Source organism: Rhinolophus hipposideros (genome assembly GCF_964194185.1).
Source record: "Rhinolophus hipposideros genome assembly, chromosome: 15".
NCBI classification, from domain to species: domain Eukaryota; kingdom Metazoa; phylum Chordata; class Mammalia; order Chiroptera; family Rhinolophidae; genus Rhinolophus; species Rhinolophus hipposideros.
In genome coordinates, this window is record NC_138061.1 from 7,995,626 (window position 1) to 8,012,370 (window position 16,745).

The 16,745-nt window shown below is 48.2% G+C and overlaps 1 protein-coding gene across 4 annotated transcripts in view; it reads right to left on the reverse strand.

The window, feature by feature from the left end:
• The window catches only part of TACC2 (transforming acidic coiled-coil containing protein 2), a 184,901-nt gene that overhangs the window by 126,413 nt on the left and 41,743 nt on the right, over positions 1–16,745 (reverse strand). For 2 of the 4 annotated variants that reach the window (XM_081073623.1, XM_081073624.1), the window contains one exon: positions 3,244–3,369. In XM_081073623.1, coding sequence (XP_080929749.1) covers positions 3,244–3,369 — 126 coding nt within the window. Of the gene's footprint in view, positions 1–3,243; positions 3,370–3,925; positions 9,197–16,745 lie in introns of those variants that run through there. The other 2 variants (XM_081073621.1, XM_081073625.1) reach the window with 2 other exon arrangements.

A 16,745-nucleotide genomic window follows, 5' to 3' on the forward strand; every position in this document is an offset into this window, starting at 1 on the left:
AACTTGAAGCAGATTGCTATGGGCTACACAGCAGGGTGTAAGAAAGAATTCACTCTCCTCACCCATTAAGATATTTCAGCAAAGGATTCAGTACTAGAAAAGAAAGATGGCCAGGTTGGAACCTCAACCTCAGAGAGGTCCTTACCTGAAGAGAAATGGTGGCCAAACAGTTCACTTCACAGGAAAAGCTTCCCACAGGTCTGTAATAGGAAACCTAACACCTCCTGAGCACCAGAACCTGTGAGTATTGCACTTGAATCAATGACATCAAGGTGACTCAGTGAGGCTGGTACAGTTATCATCCCCATTCTACAGATGGGCAAACTGAGGTCATGTACTTAACCAGTAAAGGGCAGAGCTGGGGCAGGAATCCAGAGCCCCTAGTCTGAACTTCACCACTACCCCAGCTCCAGGCCATGTCCGCTGAAGTATGGCCACCCAACTTCTCCCAGATTGCTGCTGAATTTCACCTTTACCTGCAAGCCTGCTGCTCCCAGGACACGTACCCACTGGCCTTGGCCAGATTTTCTCTGAGACCTGCCCAGGTCCACACACGAGACACAGCTCCCTCATGGTGAACGGGTTCACCAGAGGTACTGAGCCTCCTCTTCAAGGCCAAAAAGAGTTCCCAGTGTTTTTGTTAAACTTGTAGGAATGAGGTTGCTGGGCAGAGCAACATGGGTCTTTGGGGTCCCCATGGGTCTTTGGGGTGCCCTTCTGGATCACTGTCGATAATCGTTACAACTTGGTGAGGGGCTGGGATGTCCAATACAGCAGCCACTTGCCACATACAGCTGCTGAGTGCTTAGAAGGTGGCTGGTCCAAATGGAGATGTGCTGTGATTATAAAATACACACCAGATTTCAAAGACATTATGAAAACAAGAATGTAGAATATCGCCTTAATAATTTTTATATTAATTACATGTTGAAATGATAATATGTGTGATATACTGGTTAAATAAAATATATATTATCAAAATTGATTTTACATTTTAATTTTCTGTTTAGGCTTTTAACATGGCTACTGGAAAATTCAAGATTACATCTGTGGCTCATGTCATATTTCTATTGGACAGAGATGGTCTGTACCCTTCTGGAGACCTCCGATTGTCTATTAGATATAAGCTGGGATCTGTTGTTACCAATTGGCTCGGATGTTGCCACCTCTTTAATTCCCCCCAAAGAAAGGGAGCCAGAGGTCACCCCACATGGAAGGCTGGAGGGGAGGATCCAATCAGAACTCTTCCCAGAAATCCTCAACCATTGGGAGGGGTGGAAGAACGTTTTCCCAAGAGCCCAAAGCACAGAAAAGGCCAGCCCTCTCCATCCTCATTTCCTTCAAGGACCAGGGCAAAGCAGGTTGTGGAGCCAAATGATCTAAACAGAAACAGCCCTCACGCCACAATGGAAAGCCATGTACTCAAAACCCACATATGTAATTTAAAAGTTTTGGGTAGTCACAATAAAAACAGGAAAAAGCTATGAGTGAAATTAATTTTAATAATATATTCTCACCCGAGACATTCAGAATATTCTCCTGTTAACCTACAATCAATATAGAAATCATTCATGATGTATCTCATATTCTTTTTTCCATACTCAGTCTTCAACATCTGGTGTAGATTTTACACTTCCAGCTCATCTCCCTTCACAGGTGACGAGTGGCTGCCTCATTGGATGCCACAGCTTTCTAGACAATCTACAAGTCTGACGCCCAAAGGACCCCCGGCCAGGGCAAAGTGAACAGAAGCACTGGTCCCAACATAAACGTCTACTGCTCGGTACACGGATAAGTCGTACAACTTGAGCCACTAAGATCTGTTTGCAAAGAGTTCTGATGGCAGGGGGCAAACAACTCCATCAATACTTAAACAGGAAAAAAAGGGGTGAAAATACACAAAAACAATAAATAACAGTAATGGTTAGGTGGTGTGGTTGTGAACCTTTCTCTTTTCCTTTATTCTTGTCTATAGCTTACAAATGCTTTAATACGAATTTAGAAATTATCATTTTAAAATGTAAAGTGATTAAAACAACGAGCTATGAAATAGTCGTGGAACTACTATATGTCTGGCCCTGAGTTCTCCAAAAAGGTGATGAAACACCCAGACACTGAAGAAGGAACTCACGTATCATGTGTGGGGAGAGGGAGGGTTATCCCCATGAGATATTTTCCCCACACTTTAATGGGGAATGTCAAAATCCATATCCGCATGGGCGGCAGGGAATTACATGCTGAGTCAGCAACAGAGACAAGTGTCTCATGCAGATCCAACCTGCCTGTGTGGGCAGAAGGCGTCTGCATTTCACTGGCCTTTAGGGCAGGAAAGGCAGCTGGGTGTCAGTGGAAATGCTCAGACTAGAAAAACAGGTGACGACATTCTTTCAGCATGTGCAAAATATGAGTCAAATCATTTCTAAAATGCCTGCAGCTGTTTGGGAGGATACACTCGCCAGCCACAGGTACTAATTTAAAGTCCAGCCCCGCCCTGCTCACTTATACATCACGTACATACGTGCGCGCACGTATGCACACAGTGCGTGCCGGAACAGCCACAGGCCTAAGGCTGCTGCAAAGCCAGTTCACAATGTGTCTATCCATAGCATCTCCGTTTCCCCCAAAGTTGGAAACTCCCGAGCAACAGCTTTTGCACAACCAATAGTGGCATTTCACTTACAAAAGAACAGGCAGGCCCCCTGCAAGTGCGAAGGTCCGGGAGTCACAGTTATATGGGTCATTTGTCCCCCTCTAATCTCAAGATCCCTACGGAGTGTGACTGCTGTTGGTGCTTCAGAGATTAAATCCATGTTGAGTCCATTTGCCTCAAAAAGTAATAAACTACCTAAGTGGTTGTCTAGGGTTCTGGGGGGTGGGCAGTTGGGGTTTGATGTCTAAGGGGTACAGGGTTTCCTTGCGGGGACAACAATGTTTTAAAACTGATTGTGGTGATGGTTGTACAACTCTGTGATTACATGAAAAACCATTGAATTGTACACTTTAAATGGGTGAATTGTATGGTATGTGAATTCCATCTCAATAAAGCTGGTTTTTTGTTTCTTTGTTTTTCAAAAAATAAGTAATAAGTTCAGATAGGAAAGCAACTCATTCAATGCCTTTGACAACAATGAAGCTTTCACTGAAGGGTAAAGGCCCTTCTTTACCTGTATGAAGCACTGGGAATGACTATTCTCACACCATCTCTGTTGAAAGAAGGTATCACGGTTCTCCAGAGGCTGATACCTTTTCACTGACCTTTCTGCTCCTCCTGCACTTCTGGCCTCATCGGAAATGACCTCGCCAGTGACATCTGGAGCATCCTCCTCAGGAACTGAAGGGAAGGTGGCTGGGTCAGGCCCGGGGCTCTTTCTGCGATAACGCAAAGAAAGCAATAGATCGTAAGAAGGGCACTTCTCTTTATGTCCTACTGAAAAGCCCATTTTGCAATCAAGGCTCTAAATGACTACTACCGTTAGCCCAAAACTCCTAGGAAAAAAATTAGTTTCAGGCAGTCAATGGCTTTGACATGCGTTTGGATCATTTAGGCCTCTCTGCATAAATAAACCCAGATTCAAAGCAGATGTATCTGGACTCCAGAAAAACGTATGATTGACTATAACCCATGACCAACAGTGCACTGCCAGCCAGTAAACATTTCATGCTTTTCAAACAGTTTAAGTGCGAGGAATTAAGGAACACAAGAAAAGGCATAAGACATGTTAAACAAACAGCTCCCACACGCCACCCACGACTCACGTGTTTCAGAATCTCAGCCCTGGTAGAGATTGTAAGCAGGTAAATGTACACAATTAGGGATGGAAAACTTAGATTACCAACTGCCCATCTGTTTGACTTATAGAAATCGGGTGAGAATCACTTTTGAAGCTGACCCCACATTCCCATGGGGATTTAAGATTTTAAGTACCTTTCAGCACGAACTGCTTCTGGAACCAGGTTTTGCAGCTTTAGGTCCCAAGTTTTACCAGGTTCCGGAGGTGAGGAGACACACAGCTTCCTGTCCCCAGCAGCACTGGGAAGCTCAGGTCGGGGCTGCTGCTCAGCCTGCAGGTGCCCAGCCGGGCTCTCTCCACATAGCGTGGCTGCAGCCTCCATCCCCGGAGTCCCCTCAGAGCAGCCTGGGTCCCCACAGCTCCCTGGCAGCGTGGAGACGGGAGCCACGCCGGAGAACATGCTCATAGTACCTGTTTCCAGCAGGTCACCAGACACACGTGCCCAGGTCTCAGCTGTGCTCAAAGTGACGTCACCCTCTGCTTCCCCAGCAGTTCCTGCCACCACGCCGGGCTCCAGAGAAATGTCTGTCACTTCTCCAGCTGCTGGCTCAGGGGTGCTCTGGGCATTTTGTGTTTCCGAGATCCCAGCAGCACCTCCACGCCTCTTCTCACCCGCAAGTGTGTCAGGGGTCCAGGGCTCACTGACAGCCTCAGCCACAATCGGAACATCCCCATGGGGAGAAGACGCCCCCCGAGCAGAGGTGGACAGTGGCACGTCACCTGGAGCCCCTGTGTGAGCAAAGCCCCAGGCTTCATCTTCTCTGGGTGGACTGTTGCTGGTGGATGTTTCCTGGTGCTGTTTTCCAGAAGGAATTCTATCCTCTTGAACCAAGTCCCCTTCCCTGTGGCTCTGGGGAGCCACCTGCAAGTCAGCAGCTTTCTCCACCGGAGTCCCTGGAGAAGCAGCCTGTGAAGAAGGACCCAAAGCTGATTCCTGCCAGCTGCTTCTCCGCTGGGAGTGGGCCTGGCCTCCAAGCCCCAGCCCAGCTTCTCCGGCCCCCTCTGGCTTCTCGCTTTCCTTCGGCATCTGTGGGACACCAGTCATTTCCTTCGCCACATTGCAACCTGGCAGGTTCTGCTCTGCAGCCAGACCCACCAGCCCTGGCAGCTTTTCTGGAGCTGGGTCCTGGGGAACCAGATGGGAAACATCAGCCTCTAAAACCAACTCCTGCCTCGTCTCCTTTGAGTTTACCCAGAGTCCAACAGGAGGGGTAGGGAGAGGGGCTATAGCCACTCCATCCGGAAGCTTCTCTGGGCTTAACGACACGGTCAGGTCCTTGCCTGCCACACTCCTCCCAGCTCCTGCCTTTTCTCCCGATGCACGCTGAGGCCGATCTGTGGTCAGGGCTCCAAGCGCAGACTTTTCAAAGATCTTGGTGATGTGCTCCCTGAAGTTAGGGAGCCCGGCAATCATGCTGGTCTGCTTGGAGCTTGCGTCCACAACACGTGATGCACCCTTCCTCAGATCCTGGGAAGGTTCTACCGTCCTCTCCCCGCCCGCTGCCTTCCCTACCATGCCCTCCTTACTGGCAGGGCACGCAGGAAGCTCACAGGGGTGGGTGCCTGCGCCAGAATCACTTGTCGCTTTCTTCTCTTCTGTCATCTCCTTACCATCGGCCAGAAGCGGCATCCTGTCCAGGTAGGGCACAGAGTCCACAGGTCCTTCAAAGGGCCCGGCTTTGGGGCTTTCGCTGTTGGCTCGGCCCACAGAGATTTCCCCACCTGCAGCTCCTGGCTCAGAGAGGGAGGCAAGGGGGCCTGCAGACAGCTTCCTGGAGGCGGCGTTTTCCAAGGCAAGCAGGGGCTCCCCTATGGGGCAAGGGCTTTCACCAGGACCTCTGGGACCTTGAGAGGAAATCACTTCCACCCCACAATTTTCTGCCTCTTTCCTGGCAGCACCATCGATATGCAGGTAAGGAGTGTCAGGAACAACCTCTTCTGGTGGCCCAGATGGCAGGAGCCTCTTTGGGTCAGGGACAGCCTGGGCTGCAGGCATATCCACTGTGTTCTTTAGAATCCCACCTAGTTCTCCCGCTGGCAGCAAGGTATCCTGGGAGTTGGCTGAGGGCCGGTCAGCTTGGCCAGGCTCACCTGGGGCAGAGGTAGAAGCTTGCTCCCCAGGGGAGGGGCCGTGCTCAGTCTGAAGCAAGCCATCACTCAGAGCAGCTTCTCCTGGTGCCTCTGGAGCCCGCTGCATCCCCAGGTCTCCTTCATCAGCACCCCCACCAGTCTCAGTGGCCCCATCTTCTGCACCTCGCTCCTCGGCTGATGGGAAACTTCCAAGAAGCTTTTGGGCCTCTGCATCCAAGGTGTTGGGGCACTCCATTTCCTTCTGTGGGGCCGGCACTGATCGGTGCCTGCCTTCCTGGGTTTCATCACATGCCTCTCTCCCTGGAGTATCCTGAGTGGGTGTGACGCTGGGGCTGGCATGCACTGGGGCTGGCAGGCCGTGAGCTGCATCCAGGAGTGGTACTGAGTCAGGCCAACGAGGTGGGGCCCCCATTGTGTTCCCACTCGCCTTCTCTGTCTTACGCAAGCCCTCGAGTGGGGGGCAAGCGTCAGCTGCTTCAGAAACTCCTACATCCCCACGACAGGCTTCTTCATGCTGACGACTGCCTTTTGGCCCAGCAACCAGCTCCTGTTGGGACTTGCTCAGCCCCTGCCCAGCACAGCAACTTTCCTTTCTGTTCAAGCCACCTGTGACAGAGGAGTCTTGTAAGGTGTCTGCTGCAGAAGGCGAGACCTTGGGAGACTGACTGCCAGGGCAGGCTCCCTCTGGCCGATTCTCCCCTCGTGCTGACAGCTCCGGCTGCTCGGTCACAGGACTCTCCAGGTCTGCGTCCCTGGGAGCTGAACTTGGAGCATCAGACAGGCTGCCTTTGAGGAGCTCGCTTAGAAGTTCTGATCCAGAAGCCTGCTGCTCTCTTCCGGGAGTGGGCAAGCTCAGATCCTCCTGAGGTTTCACAGGAGGTCTCACGTGGATTGGGGGAGAATCTGCACCTGGGTTCTTAAAACCTGGGTCCCCTGGAGAAGTGTCTTTCTCCTTTTCACAAGGTTGGGTCTTCTCCCCGAGCGTATCAAAGACAGCTGCTCCTGGGTCCGACAGGGATGGTTGCAGATGGCTCTCAGAAGACATTGCGGGCCCCTCGGGTGCAGTGATTTGTATCCAGCTGTTTCCTGGGCAGGACGGGTTTCCCTGCTGATCTTGCTCCTGGCTGAGCACCGTCAGCCCACAGTCCACTGCTAAGCTCTCCCCATTGGGTGGATGTGGCCCCTCAGCTTGGACTTCCTGTCCAGCTGCATCACGCTCCGGCCCCGGGCGTTGGGGGGATGTCAGCAAGCCCTCCCCTTCACAGATGCCGGGCCCCTGCACAGACGGAAGGCTCCTCGTCTGTACGTCAGATGAGCTTTCCACCTCCTGAGCTTTGGGGACGACCTCTGCAGCAGGAGTTGACAGGAAGTCTGATTTCTCAGAGTCTAAAGCAGGAAGAGAGTCCATTCTTCCCAGTCCCCCCACGTCCTGAAGGGTGTCAGGACATTTGGGCTGTAATCCCAGCCCCTCCCAGGCAGCTCCTTCAGGAATAACATGTTCACTGGCTCCATCTGGCCCAGAGGGCGGGACAGAATCCTGCTCATAGGGCTTGTGCACTGAGCCAGACTCATGGACCACATGGACTTCTCCCAGCATCCCACAGGCCACAGAGCTGCGAGCTGCAGCTTCTGAGGAAGAGCTGGGCCTGTCTGAATACCCAGGTTCCTCCTTTCTGAGGGGCTGAGCTGAGGACATGCTCCCCATGTCGCTGGTTAGCTTTGAATCCTCGTCTTTCTCCATCTCTGAGTCGGTCTTGCAGCTGAAGGCCTGAGGTTGCTCTCCCCACAGGTTCCCAGGATCTACACCATCAGGTGATTCTAGGGCTTCTTCCTGCTGTGTAGAGTCAGCCCCAGGTCGTGTGCTTTTCTCCTTGACAACAGCTGCGCTGTCAGGTGCCTTGGGTTCATCCTCTGGCCCCGGTAACCTGCTGGAACTTTCCTCTGATGCACTAGGAGGACGGGGCGGCACTCCTTGTTGGACTTTGAGGCTTTGCTCCCTGTTCCAGAGCTCTCCTCTCTCCTCCTGGAGTGAACAGGCAGGAACCTCTCCAGGGCTCCCTCCTGGACCCTCTCCTTCACCTCCATGATCTGATGGATGCTTTTCCTGCCCCACCAACCCTGCATCTGCCAGCTCTTTGGCCAGATCCGTAAGAATGGGCATCTCAGCCCCTGAAACCATCTCCCTGGTCAGCCAGCTGGGTTCTTCCGCAGCAACAGGAGCCCGAGCAGCTGTCTGTGAAGTGAGGCTTGCAGCTGGGCATGTTTCCTCAGTGCTCACAAGCAGAGCCCCTTCAGACGGGCAGCCCGTTGCCACGCGGACAGCTTTACTGGGCTCAGTTTCCCGTGTCCCTGTCTGTGAGAGACACTGAGCATCGCTGGCATCCGGAGTCTCCGTCCAAGAGCCCCTGGCCCCTGGCGCTAGGGCAGGACACAACGAATCCCAGGGCAGTTGAGGCCCCATTTGCTGCTGGCAGCTTTCCCAGGAAGTAGCAATTGCCTCAGCTTCTGGGGGGGGCCCTGAGCTGCTCCCCGTGGGATGGCAGGACCCAAGAAACCCCAAGTCAGCAGCTAAATCCTGAAGCGGCACCTCTACTTGGCAGTTTCCTCTGTCTGAGGCTCTGGGGGCCGGATCTTGTGGGGTCAGGTTCTTGGGCTTTGGGGGGCACTCCTCCAGGCCAGCTGAACTCTCCTTGCCTGACTGGGTTGCAGGAGGGCTCCTGGGGGCCACTCGTACAGAAGCTGCCACCTGCCCGGACTCTGGCGGGGGGAAGCCACCTGCAGCCTCTTTGTCCTGGGGCTCGAAACCACCAGGCCGGCCATCCTCTCCACACAGCTGTCCTTTCACTGGCTCTCTGGGAGGTGCTGGTGAAGTTCCTGGTATCTGATTCGTGGAGCTGGCGCCTGTGGAGTTTTGTCCCCCGTCTTTCAGGTCTTTCGCTCTTTCAGAACTGGGTACGATGGAAACCACACTGTGCTGAGTAGAACTGTCTCCCCGAGGGGCAGACACTGCCAGGGAGTCCCCTGGGGCATTTGGAGAAGGTTCCTTCCTGGGGTGCTGAGCGATGGGCTGAGTGAAGGGCCAGTCTTCAGGTGCTGTTGCTGGGCTTGCCAAGCAAGTTTCGGGGGGGCCCTCGGCAAAAGGCATGGAGACCGAGGGGTGTTCTTGTTCCCGGGACGCTGGTGGGCTGGGCAGTGGAGAACCTTCTGGGCCCCTGGCTTTATGTGGGAGCTTCTTTGGCTCAGTCACCTCTGGGGACACAATGCACAGATCCAAGCTGGCGGCACGCTCAGAAGACAAGTAGGAGCCTCCAGGCCCAATGCTGCCAACAATGAGAACACCGAATGTTTTATTGTTTCCCACGGAGGCCAAGGACAGAGCCACATCGCAGGAACTCCCCCCACTGCAGGCCACAAAACACACCGTCCCCATGCAGCTCATTCCTCCCCATGAAGAGACCCTCTTCCCCTTCGGTCCCATCCCTCCATAACCATTATACATGCCATCACTTTCTCCAAAAATCAACACAGGGAACCTCAAACATGCAGTTTGGGGCTTTCCGTGCTGGTCAGTACTGAATAGGGAAATACAGAAATAACTCATAATAGTCTAAACTGTGAGACACTCCTAGTTTTTAAATAAGTTCAATATAATGATAGAGGGTTTGCACCAATTCTGTGTAGTTTACAAGGAGGTCCCAAACACTCCTGGGGATCCTTAGATGTTGAGGGGAAAACGGCACAAGTGAGCACAGCCAAGCTTTGAAATAAAAAGCGATTCTTGACGATAGTTAACTTGATTCTTTACATTTAACAGGTGGTTCTATGAGAGGCATAATCCAAAAGTCAGTTCTATTTAGCTGTGGAATTTCTGCATGTGACCTATATATAACTCTTGGGAGCTGAATTACTTTATACCCATATTTGTGTTGAATACACTTTAGCTGGACATCGTGGGAAGAAAAACTATGAAGTGTGCCAGGGAACTTGGGAGAATCAGACACAGAATTATGGATTTGCTATAGCTAAACAATTATCAACTTATTGATAAATGCTCTTTCACATGCTCTATTTGGACGGTGTTTCTCAACTCTATGTAGTTTTAATTAAGTGCATTTTTAAATTTAAGACATAATACATTTCCAATACAAACATTTTGAAAATGTAGAAGGGTAACAGAAGTATGGCTTTTTAAAGGCTCTCGCCATTTTCTTTAAGGTTATCATAGGGAGGAAAATGTATGGAATCTTCTTGTAACTGTGTGTTACATACACATTCACACACACCTAAACCCACAGTGTTTTGGATATGACCAGCAGAAAAACTTCTGCTCTAAAATGCTCAGTACCAAAATCCTAGCTTTCCACGCAAGGCAATGCATATACATTCATATATGAGAGATGTATACAGTGGGAAGGTGAAGTATATTCCTATTAAAATTTAGAAATATGTGTTAGTGACTGAATTGTGCCCCTCCCCCCAAATCCACATGTTGAAGCCCTAACATCCAATGTTACTATTTGGAGATAGAAACTTTAAGGAGGTAATTAAGGTTAAATGAAGTCATACAGATAAGAGTCCTAATTCGATATGTCTGGTGTACTTCTAAGAAGAGGAAGAGACACCAAGAGCACCCTCTTCCATGAAAGGACACAGCAAGAAGGTGCCATCTACAAGCCAAGAAGAAAGGTCTCTCCAGAAACTAACCCTGCAGGCACCCTAACCTTGGACTTCCAGCCTCTAGAACTGTGAGAAAATTAATTTGCGTTGTTGAAGCCACCTGTGGCACTGTTATGGCTGTCTGAGCAGACTAACACAATAGGTATAAGGATAGTTGTTGTACTATCCTCTCAACATTATTGAGGTTACAAGTTTCCAAAATGAAAAGTTGGGAAAATAATAATGGATGAAATTCATTGGACGTCAAGGCTTTGTGTGGACTGTCTCTTTTACCTTTGCTGATGGGTGTTAATCGCTGCCGTTTTGCAGATGAGAACACTGAGAACAGAGAGGTTAAGCTTGGATCTGATGGACCATGATGTTCTTATTCACTCTATGCTGCCTCCAAGATAAAAACTTCCAAGGAGGGAGGCTGAATGTTTTTGTCCCCAAATTCTTATGTTGAAACCTAATCCCCAAGGTGATGGCATGTGGAGGTGGGGCCTCTGGGAAGTGATTTGTTCATGAGGGTAGAGCCCTCGTCAATGGGATTAGTGTTCTTATAAAAGGAAACTAAGAGAGCTCCCTTGTCCCTTCCACCATGGGAGACACAGGAGAAGATGGCCATCTACGAACCAGGGAGCTGGCTCTCACCAGACATGGCATCTGCTGGTACCTTGACGTTGGACCTTCAGCCTCCAGATCCATGAGAAATAAATGTTGTTTAAGCCCCCAGTCTGTGGTATTTTGGGGAGCTGAATTACTTTATAGCAGCCTGAACAGACTGAGACAGAGGCCAAGAGCCTCCCTGACTTCATTCCAGCCTTTCACCAAGCCCCTCACCTATGAAATGCATGTGATATCCTATGACATCTTAGAAGAAGGTGTGTTCACACCATCACTACACCAGCCGTCCTTATTTAATGCCTGCTCCTGAACATATGACAAGAATGGAGTGCCTGAGGCACCGAAAAATTCAAGATGGACCCAAGAGAGTGTCGGCTATTGTCTCAACCAGATTATCATTTTCTGACCCAAAAGCAGAGCTGACAAGAGCAAAGAGAAAACTCAGAGAGTAAGTTATATGAATCCCTCCAATTCCCAAATGGCCATGAGGACAGAAATGCCCACAAGAGTCCTGGCCCAGCACTGGCTGGTATGTGGAAAACAACCTGGGGTGCGGTAAGAAGCCAGGCCTGTCCTTCTGGAAAGCATCAAGCTCAAGAGGGCTCACAAGCTGCGAGGCTGTTGGCTCAATGGATTGTTTCAGAACCAGCAACTCTACATTACACATCTGGTGATTTTCCTTTAAACAAGCACTTGGCATTTCATTGTGTCCCACCTATTAACTAGAGGTCAAACAGTTTAGTAGTTAATGGTGTGTGATTCTGAAAGGAAGCGCTCCTATTTAGGTCTGCTTGCTCAAGGAGCGCAGAACAACAGAACACACCCCCCTCCACGCTGGTAATAAGACAAACAAGGCCACTTCCTTGTCCCCACCTCTGGCAGGAGCTGCCAGCTTAAGGGGAGTGTGTCTTCTCTTCAGGCTGACTGAAGTCATTATCATCTGGGGGCAAGAGGATAAACTCATTGGATTTGGGCCCCTATAAAACTTGTGGGTCTTATCACAGAGCAACCAGGAACAAACCTCCCACTGAGTGTGAGGCACATACTCCCTTCACAACAAGAACCCAGCCTTCGGTTTATTTCCCATAAACTGAGCACGGCAATCTCTTTGATGACTCAACAGAAGCAATTTCTAAAGCCAGATTAAAGCCACACACCAGGAGCAGATTTGCCTAAGGGCAGGAAAAATTCTAAGAATTCTTCTGTTGAGGGCTCTGCATCAATCGAAGCTTACATAATGTCCTTTTATGCTTCAAGATTGAGTCGAAACGTGTGGGACGGAGGTTCTGCTCAGAATTCAAAGGCCTCCTCCTGTGGGCTGGGCTCTCAATGGAAGGTTTTCAGCCTGAAGGGGGCGCTGCCTTTGTAATGGGGTCAGGAGGGCACTGGGACTGCAGCCTCCCCCCCACCCAGCGCCCCAACACACAACAAAGGGAGAAGCATGAGGTGCAGACCTGGGAGGTGGGTGATTTGCTGCAGCAAGGTTCTGAGCAGTCATGGGGAAGCAGAAAAGGCCCTCCCCACTACCCTAGCTGAAGACAATCACATCCGGAGGGGTTCTTAAGTGCATGTAGTTCTGAAGACAACACACCAGCAGACCAAGAAGGCTTAAAAGGAGGAAGAAGGCCAATTGAGGGGAAAAAACAAGCATGGCTGTGCACTACCGCTTTAAGAGCAGCAAAGCCAGACAGCAAAAGTGTCAGGATGGAGAGCTGCCACGTACTGAGCACGTGCTAAGGAGAGGGCCACGCCAAGCACTTTGCAGTTATGATTGCCCGGTAGAGAAGATGTCCCCCACTGCCACTGCACACATGACGAAATGTTCCCAGAGAGGTCCAAGACCAGACCTGGAGTTGCAGAGCCCCTGTGCAAAGCAAGCTCAAGCCCCGTGCTGCCTGCTCCAGGGCCCTGCCTCTCACTTCCCACTTTCCCTGTACTGATTGCTGATCCCGCCTCTTCTCCCATCCATTCTGTTTTCCGTGCTGCAGCCAGAGCAATAGCTTGGAAATGAAAGCCTGATTCTGTCACCCCCAGGGTTGGGGGGCTCTCAGGTGACTTCACTTTGCTCTCGCTGTGGCTCCAGTCAACTTCTTGCCTTGAATATCCCACACAGAGCTCCCCATCCTGTGTCTGCCTGGAGCCTGGAATCCCCCAGCCCGCCTCAACCCCCATCTTTACTTCTCAGCAAAGTGTCTTCACCCAGCCTCTCGGATCAGACCTCCTTTCACAGGCTCACCCTGTGAAGGCACTAGTCACAGCTGCCATTAACATTGGTGACCATTTCCCCAATGGAGGATAATGGAGACTGTGTCTTGTCTCGTTTCAATATTCTGAGTGGATGGAGTGCTTGTTGGGACCTGTGCTGCGGGTTGCGTCATCTATTCCAGAGACTTTGGAAAAGCAATTTATGTTGTACGTGATCTGTGTAGAGGAAAGAATTCTCAAGCTAATAAGGAGATGAAAACTGCCACGCCTTTAAAACCTTAACACGTATTTCACGTAGAAAGGCACCTCCTCTGGAACTCCTTTGTGATCCTAGCAGATTCGGTCCAGTCCACACACATCATCCGAACAATGACCCCTGCACAGATGCCAGGGAGCCCACTGACCTTGGCAGCTCCATCAGACTCAGCTTTCTAGTTTTAATCCATTTTTAACTTTTCTGCACTCATTCTGAGATAGAAAAAAACAGACCACGATGCCTGAGCAACCCAAGCAATAGATGAAGGTCCCAGTCACCAGCCTATTTCATTGAGACGTGCCTCTCTGCAGTCCCACAGACCTAAATGGAGGGTGAAGGAGAGCCGATGAGTCAGCGTTACCAGGGGCCAAGCTGGTTCAATGTTAATGACGTGAAAACCATCCCAGATTCCGTCCCAGCACTAACACAGCTGCAGTGATGAGTTTGGGAAGATTAACTGCTGTCAAAATTGGCATCTGAGCCCATAAAAAGACAAGAAACTACAAGTGTTTTTGATACAAGCTGCTCTTGAAAAGAAAACAACTCTTGCCCATGGCATCGTATCTCTTTCTCTTTTTTGTCTAGAAGGGTCTCCCCACCTCTCCCAAAATAAATGCCAGGTGTTTTGCTGAATTTCCATTGCAAATCAAAAAAAAAAATGAAATTTGATATGCTGGCTTTTCTGTGTTTTCAGAGAACCTAGGTTGAAAAGTGTCATATAAAAAAATTAAGAATTACAAGAAGGAAGTGGCGGCCGACGCAAGGACCCAAGTGAACTGTCTCCCTGACTTGAGGAGGAAATGGAGCTGGGCATCTGGGGAGACCCAGGCAGCTAGGGGTCCCAAGGGAGAGTACCAGAAAAGAGAAACTCCAGAGAAGTGCAAAGCACAGGTCAGCCTATGCTTGTATAGAAAACACCCAAGTCTAGGAACAAACCACCTGAAAGGTTTAGAGGGAAGAATTCTTGAAGCTAATACAAGGCTGGGAATAGTTCCCATTCCCATCAGAGTGGAAAACTTCATAATTCCTGGGACATTTGTTAGAGTACTAGGCCAGGACTGGTCTCAGCAGTGGAGAAAATTAACCCTAGGCTAAGCACTGTCCCAATCCCACTTAACAAAGTGTAAAGGCAAAACCCAAAATAATTAAGCTGTGCCAAATAATGTAACTGCATCCCAGAGTGAAGTTTAAGAATATAGAAATACAAAAATATCCAGAATCCAAAAGCATAAAGTCCAGTGTCTGGCATGCAAAGAGGCAGGAAAATATGACCCACGATGAAAAGAAAACTCAGTAAATCAAAGCTGACCCAGAAATTACACAGATGATAGCATTAGTCCACGAGAACTTTTTAAAAACTATTGTAACTGTATTCCATATGTTCAGGAGGCTAGAGGAAAGATTGAGCATGTTAAGTAAAGACAAGGAAGATATAAAAAAAGGCCCAAATCAAACATCTAGAGATGAAAACTGCAATGTCTAAAATGAAAAACACACTGGGTAGAATTAATAACAGATTAGTCATTACAGAGAAAAATATTAGTGACTTAAAGACATAGCAACAGAAATACTTCAAAATGAAACACAAAGAGAAAAAGACTGGGAAAAAAATAAACAGAGCATCAGCGGGCTATGGGACAACTTTATGCAGCTGAATATATGGGTAATTAGGTCCCCAAAGGAGGGGGGGTTGAAAAAAACTATTTGAAGAAATAATGACTGAAATTTTTCCAAATATGATGTAAACTAGAAACCCATAGATCCAAACACAATAAGAAGAAACTTACACCAAGGCATATCATAAACCAAATTGCTTAAAACCAGGGGAAAAAAAGTGAAAAATATTAAATGCAGCCAGAGGAAAAAAAGGCAAAATAACAAAAGTAAGGGAAATGTCAGATTTTTTGGTTGTGGTGGGAAATGATGTAAGCTAGAATACAGTGGGGTAATATCTCTAAATTAGAAAGAGAGAAGAAAAAATACTTCCAAACTAGAATTCTTTGCCCAGTGAAAATGTCTTTCTAAAACACAGGTGAAATAAAATTTCTTTTCAGATATACAAAAAGAATTAATCGCTAGCAGACTTATGTTTCAAGAAATGTTGAAGGAAATCCTTCAAGCCAGAAGAAAATAACACCAGATGGCAATCAGGAGTGACACAAAAGAATAAAGAACACCAGAAATGGCGATCGTGCACCGAAATACGGTCTTTTGTTCCTTTTTATTGAAATCTCTTTTAAAAGAGAATTGGCTATGTAAAGCAAAAAATAACATAAATTGTGGGATTTATAACACATGTAGAAATAGAACATGTGACAACAATCGTACAAAAGCTACAGGGGATAGATGGAGGTATACTGTTATAAGACTTCTATTATACACAAAATAATATAGTATCACTTAACTTGTGATACATTAAAGAGGTACCTTATAGATCTTAAAGCAACCACCTAAAAAAACACAAATAGTTGTAGCTAATAAGTCAAAAGGAAGACAAAGTAGAATCATAAAAATGAATTTTTCCAAAAGAAGGCAAAAAAAATAAATAAAAGAGGAAATAAGGAACAAAAAAGAGATGGACAGAGAAAACAAATAACAAGCTATAGATTTAAATCGATCATATTAATAACCACATTAAATATAGATGTTATAAGCACTCCAGCTAAAATGCAGATATTCAGAATAGATTTAAAAAGCAAGATCCAACCACATGCTGTCTATAAGAAAGGTGTTTCAAATTTTGCTTAAAAAGCACATATAGGTTAAAAGTAAAAGAATGGAGAGAGGGTGTAAACCATGAAAATGCTGATCAAAAGAAACCTGTTGTGTATATGTTAGATCAGACAAGGGAGATGCTGAAGCAAAGAATATTACCTGCCATAAAGATCATCACATTGATAAAGGGTTCAATTCATCATGAGGACATAAACATCCTAAAAGTTTATCTAATAACAGAGTCTCAAAATACATGAAGAAAAAATGGATAAAAGGAGAAATGGATAAATCCATAAGTATAACCTGATAGTTCCACATCCCTTTCTCAATAATCAATTGAACACATAGATAGAAAATGAGTATGGATACAGAAGACCAGAACAAAGCTACCAACCAACGTGACT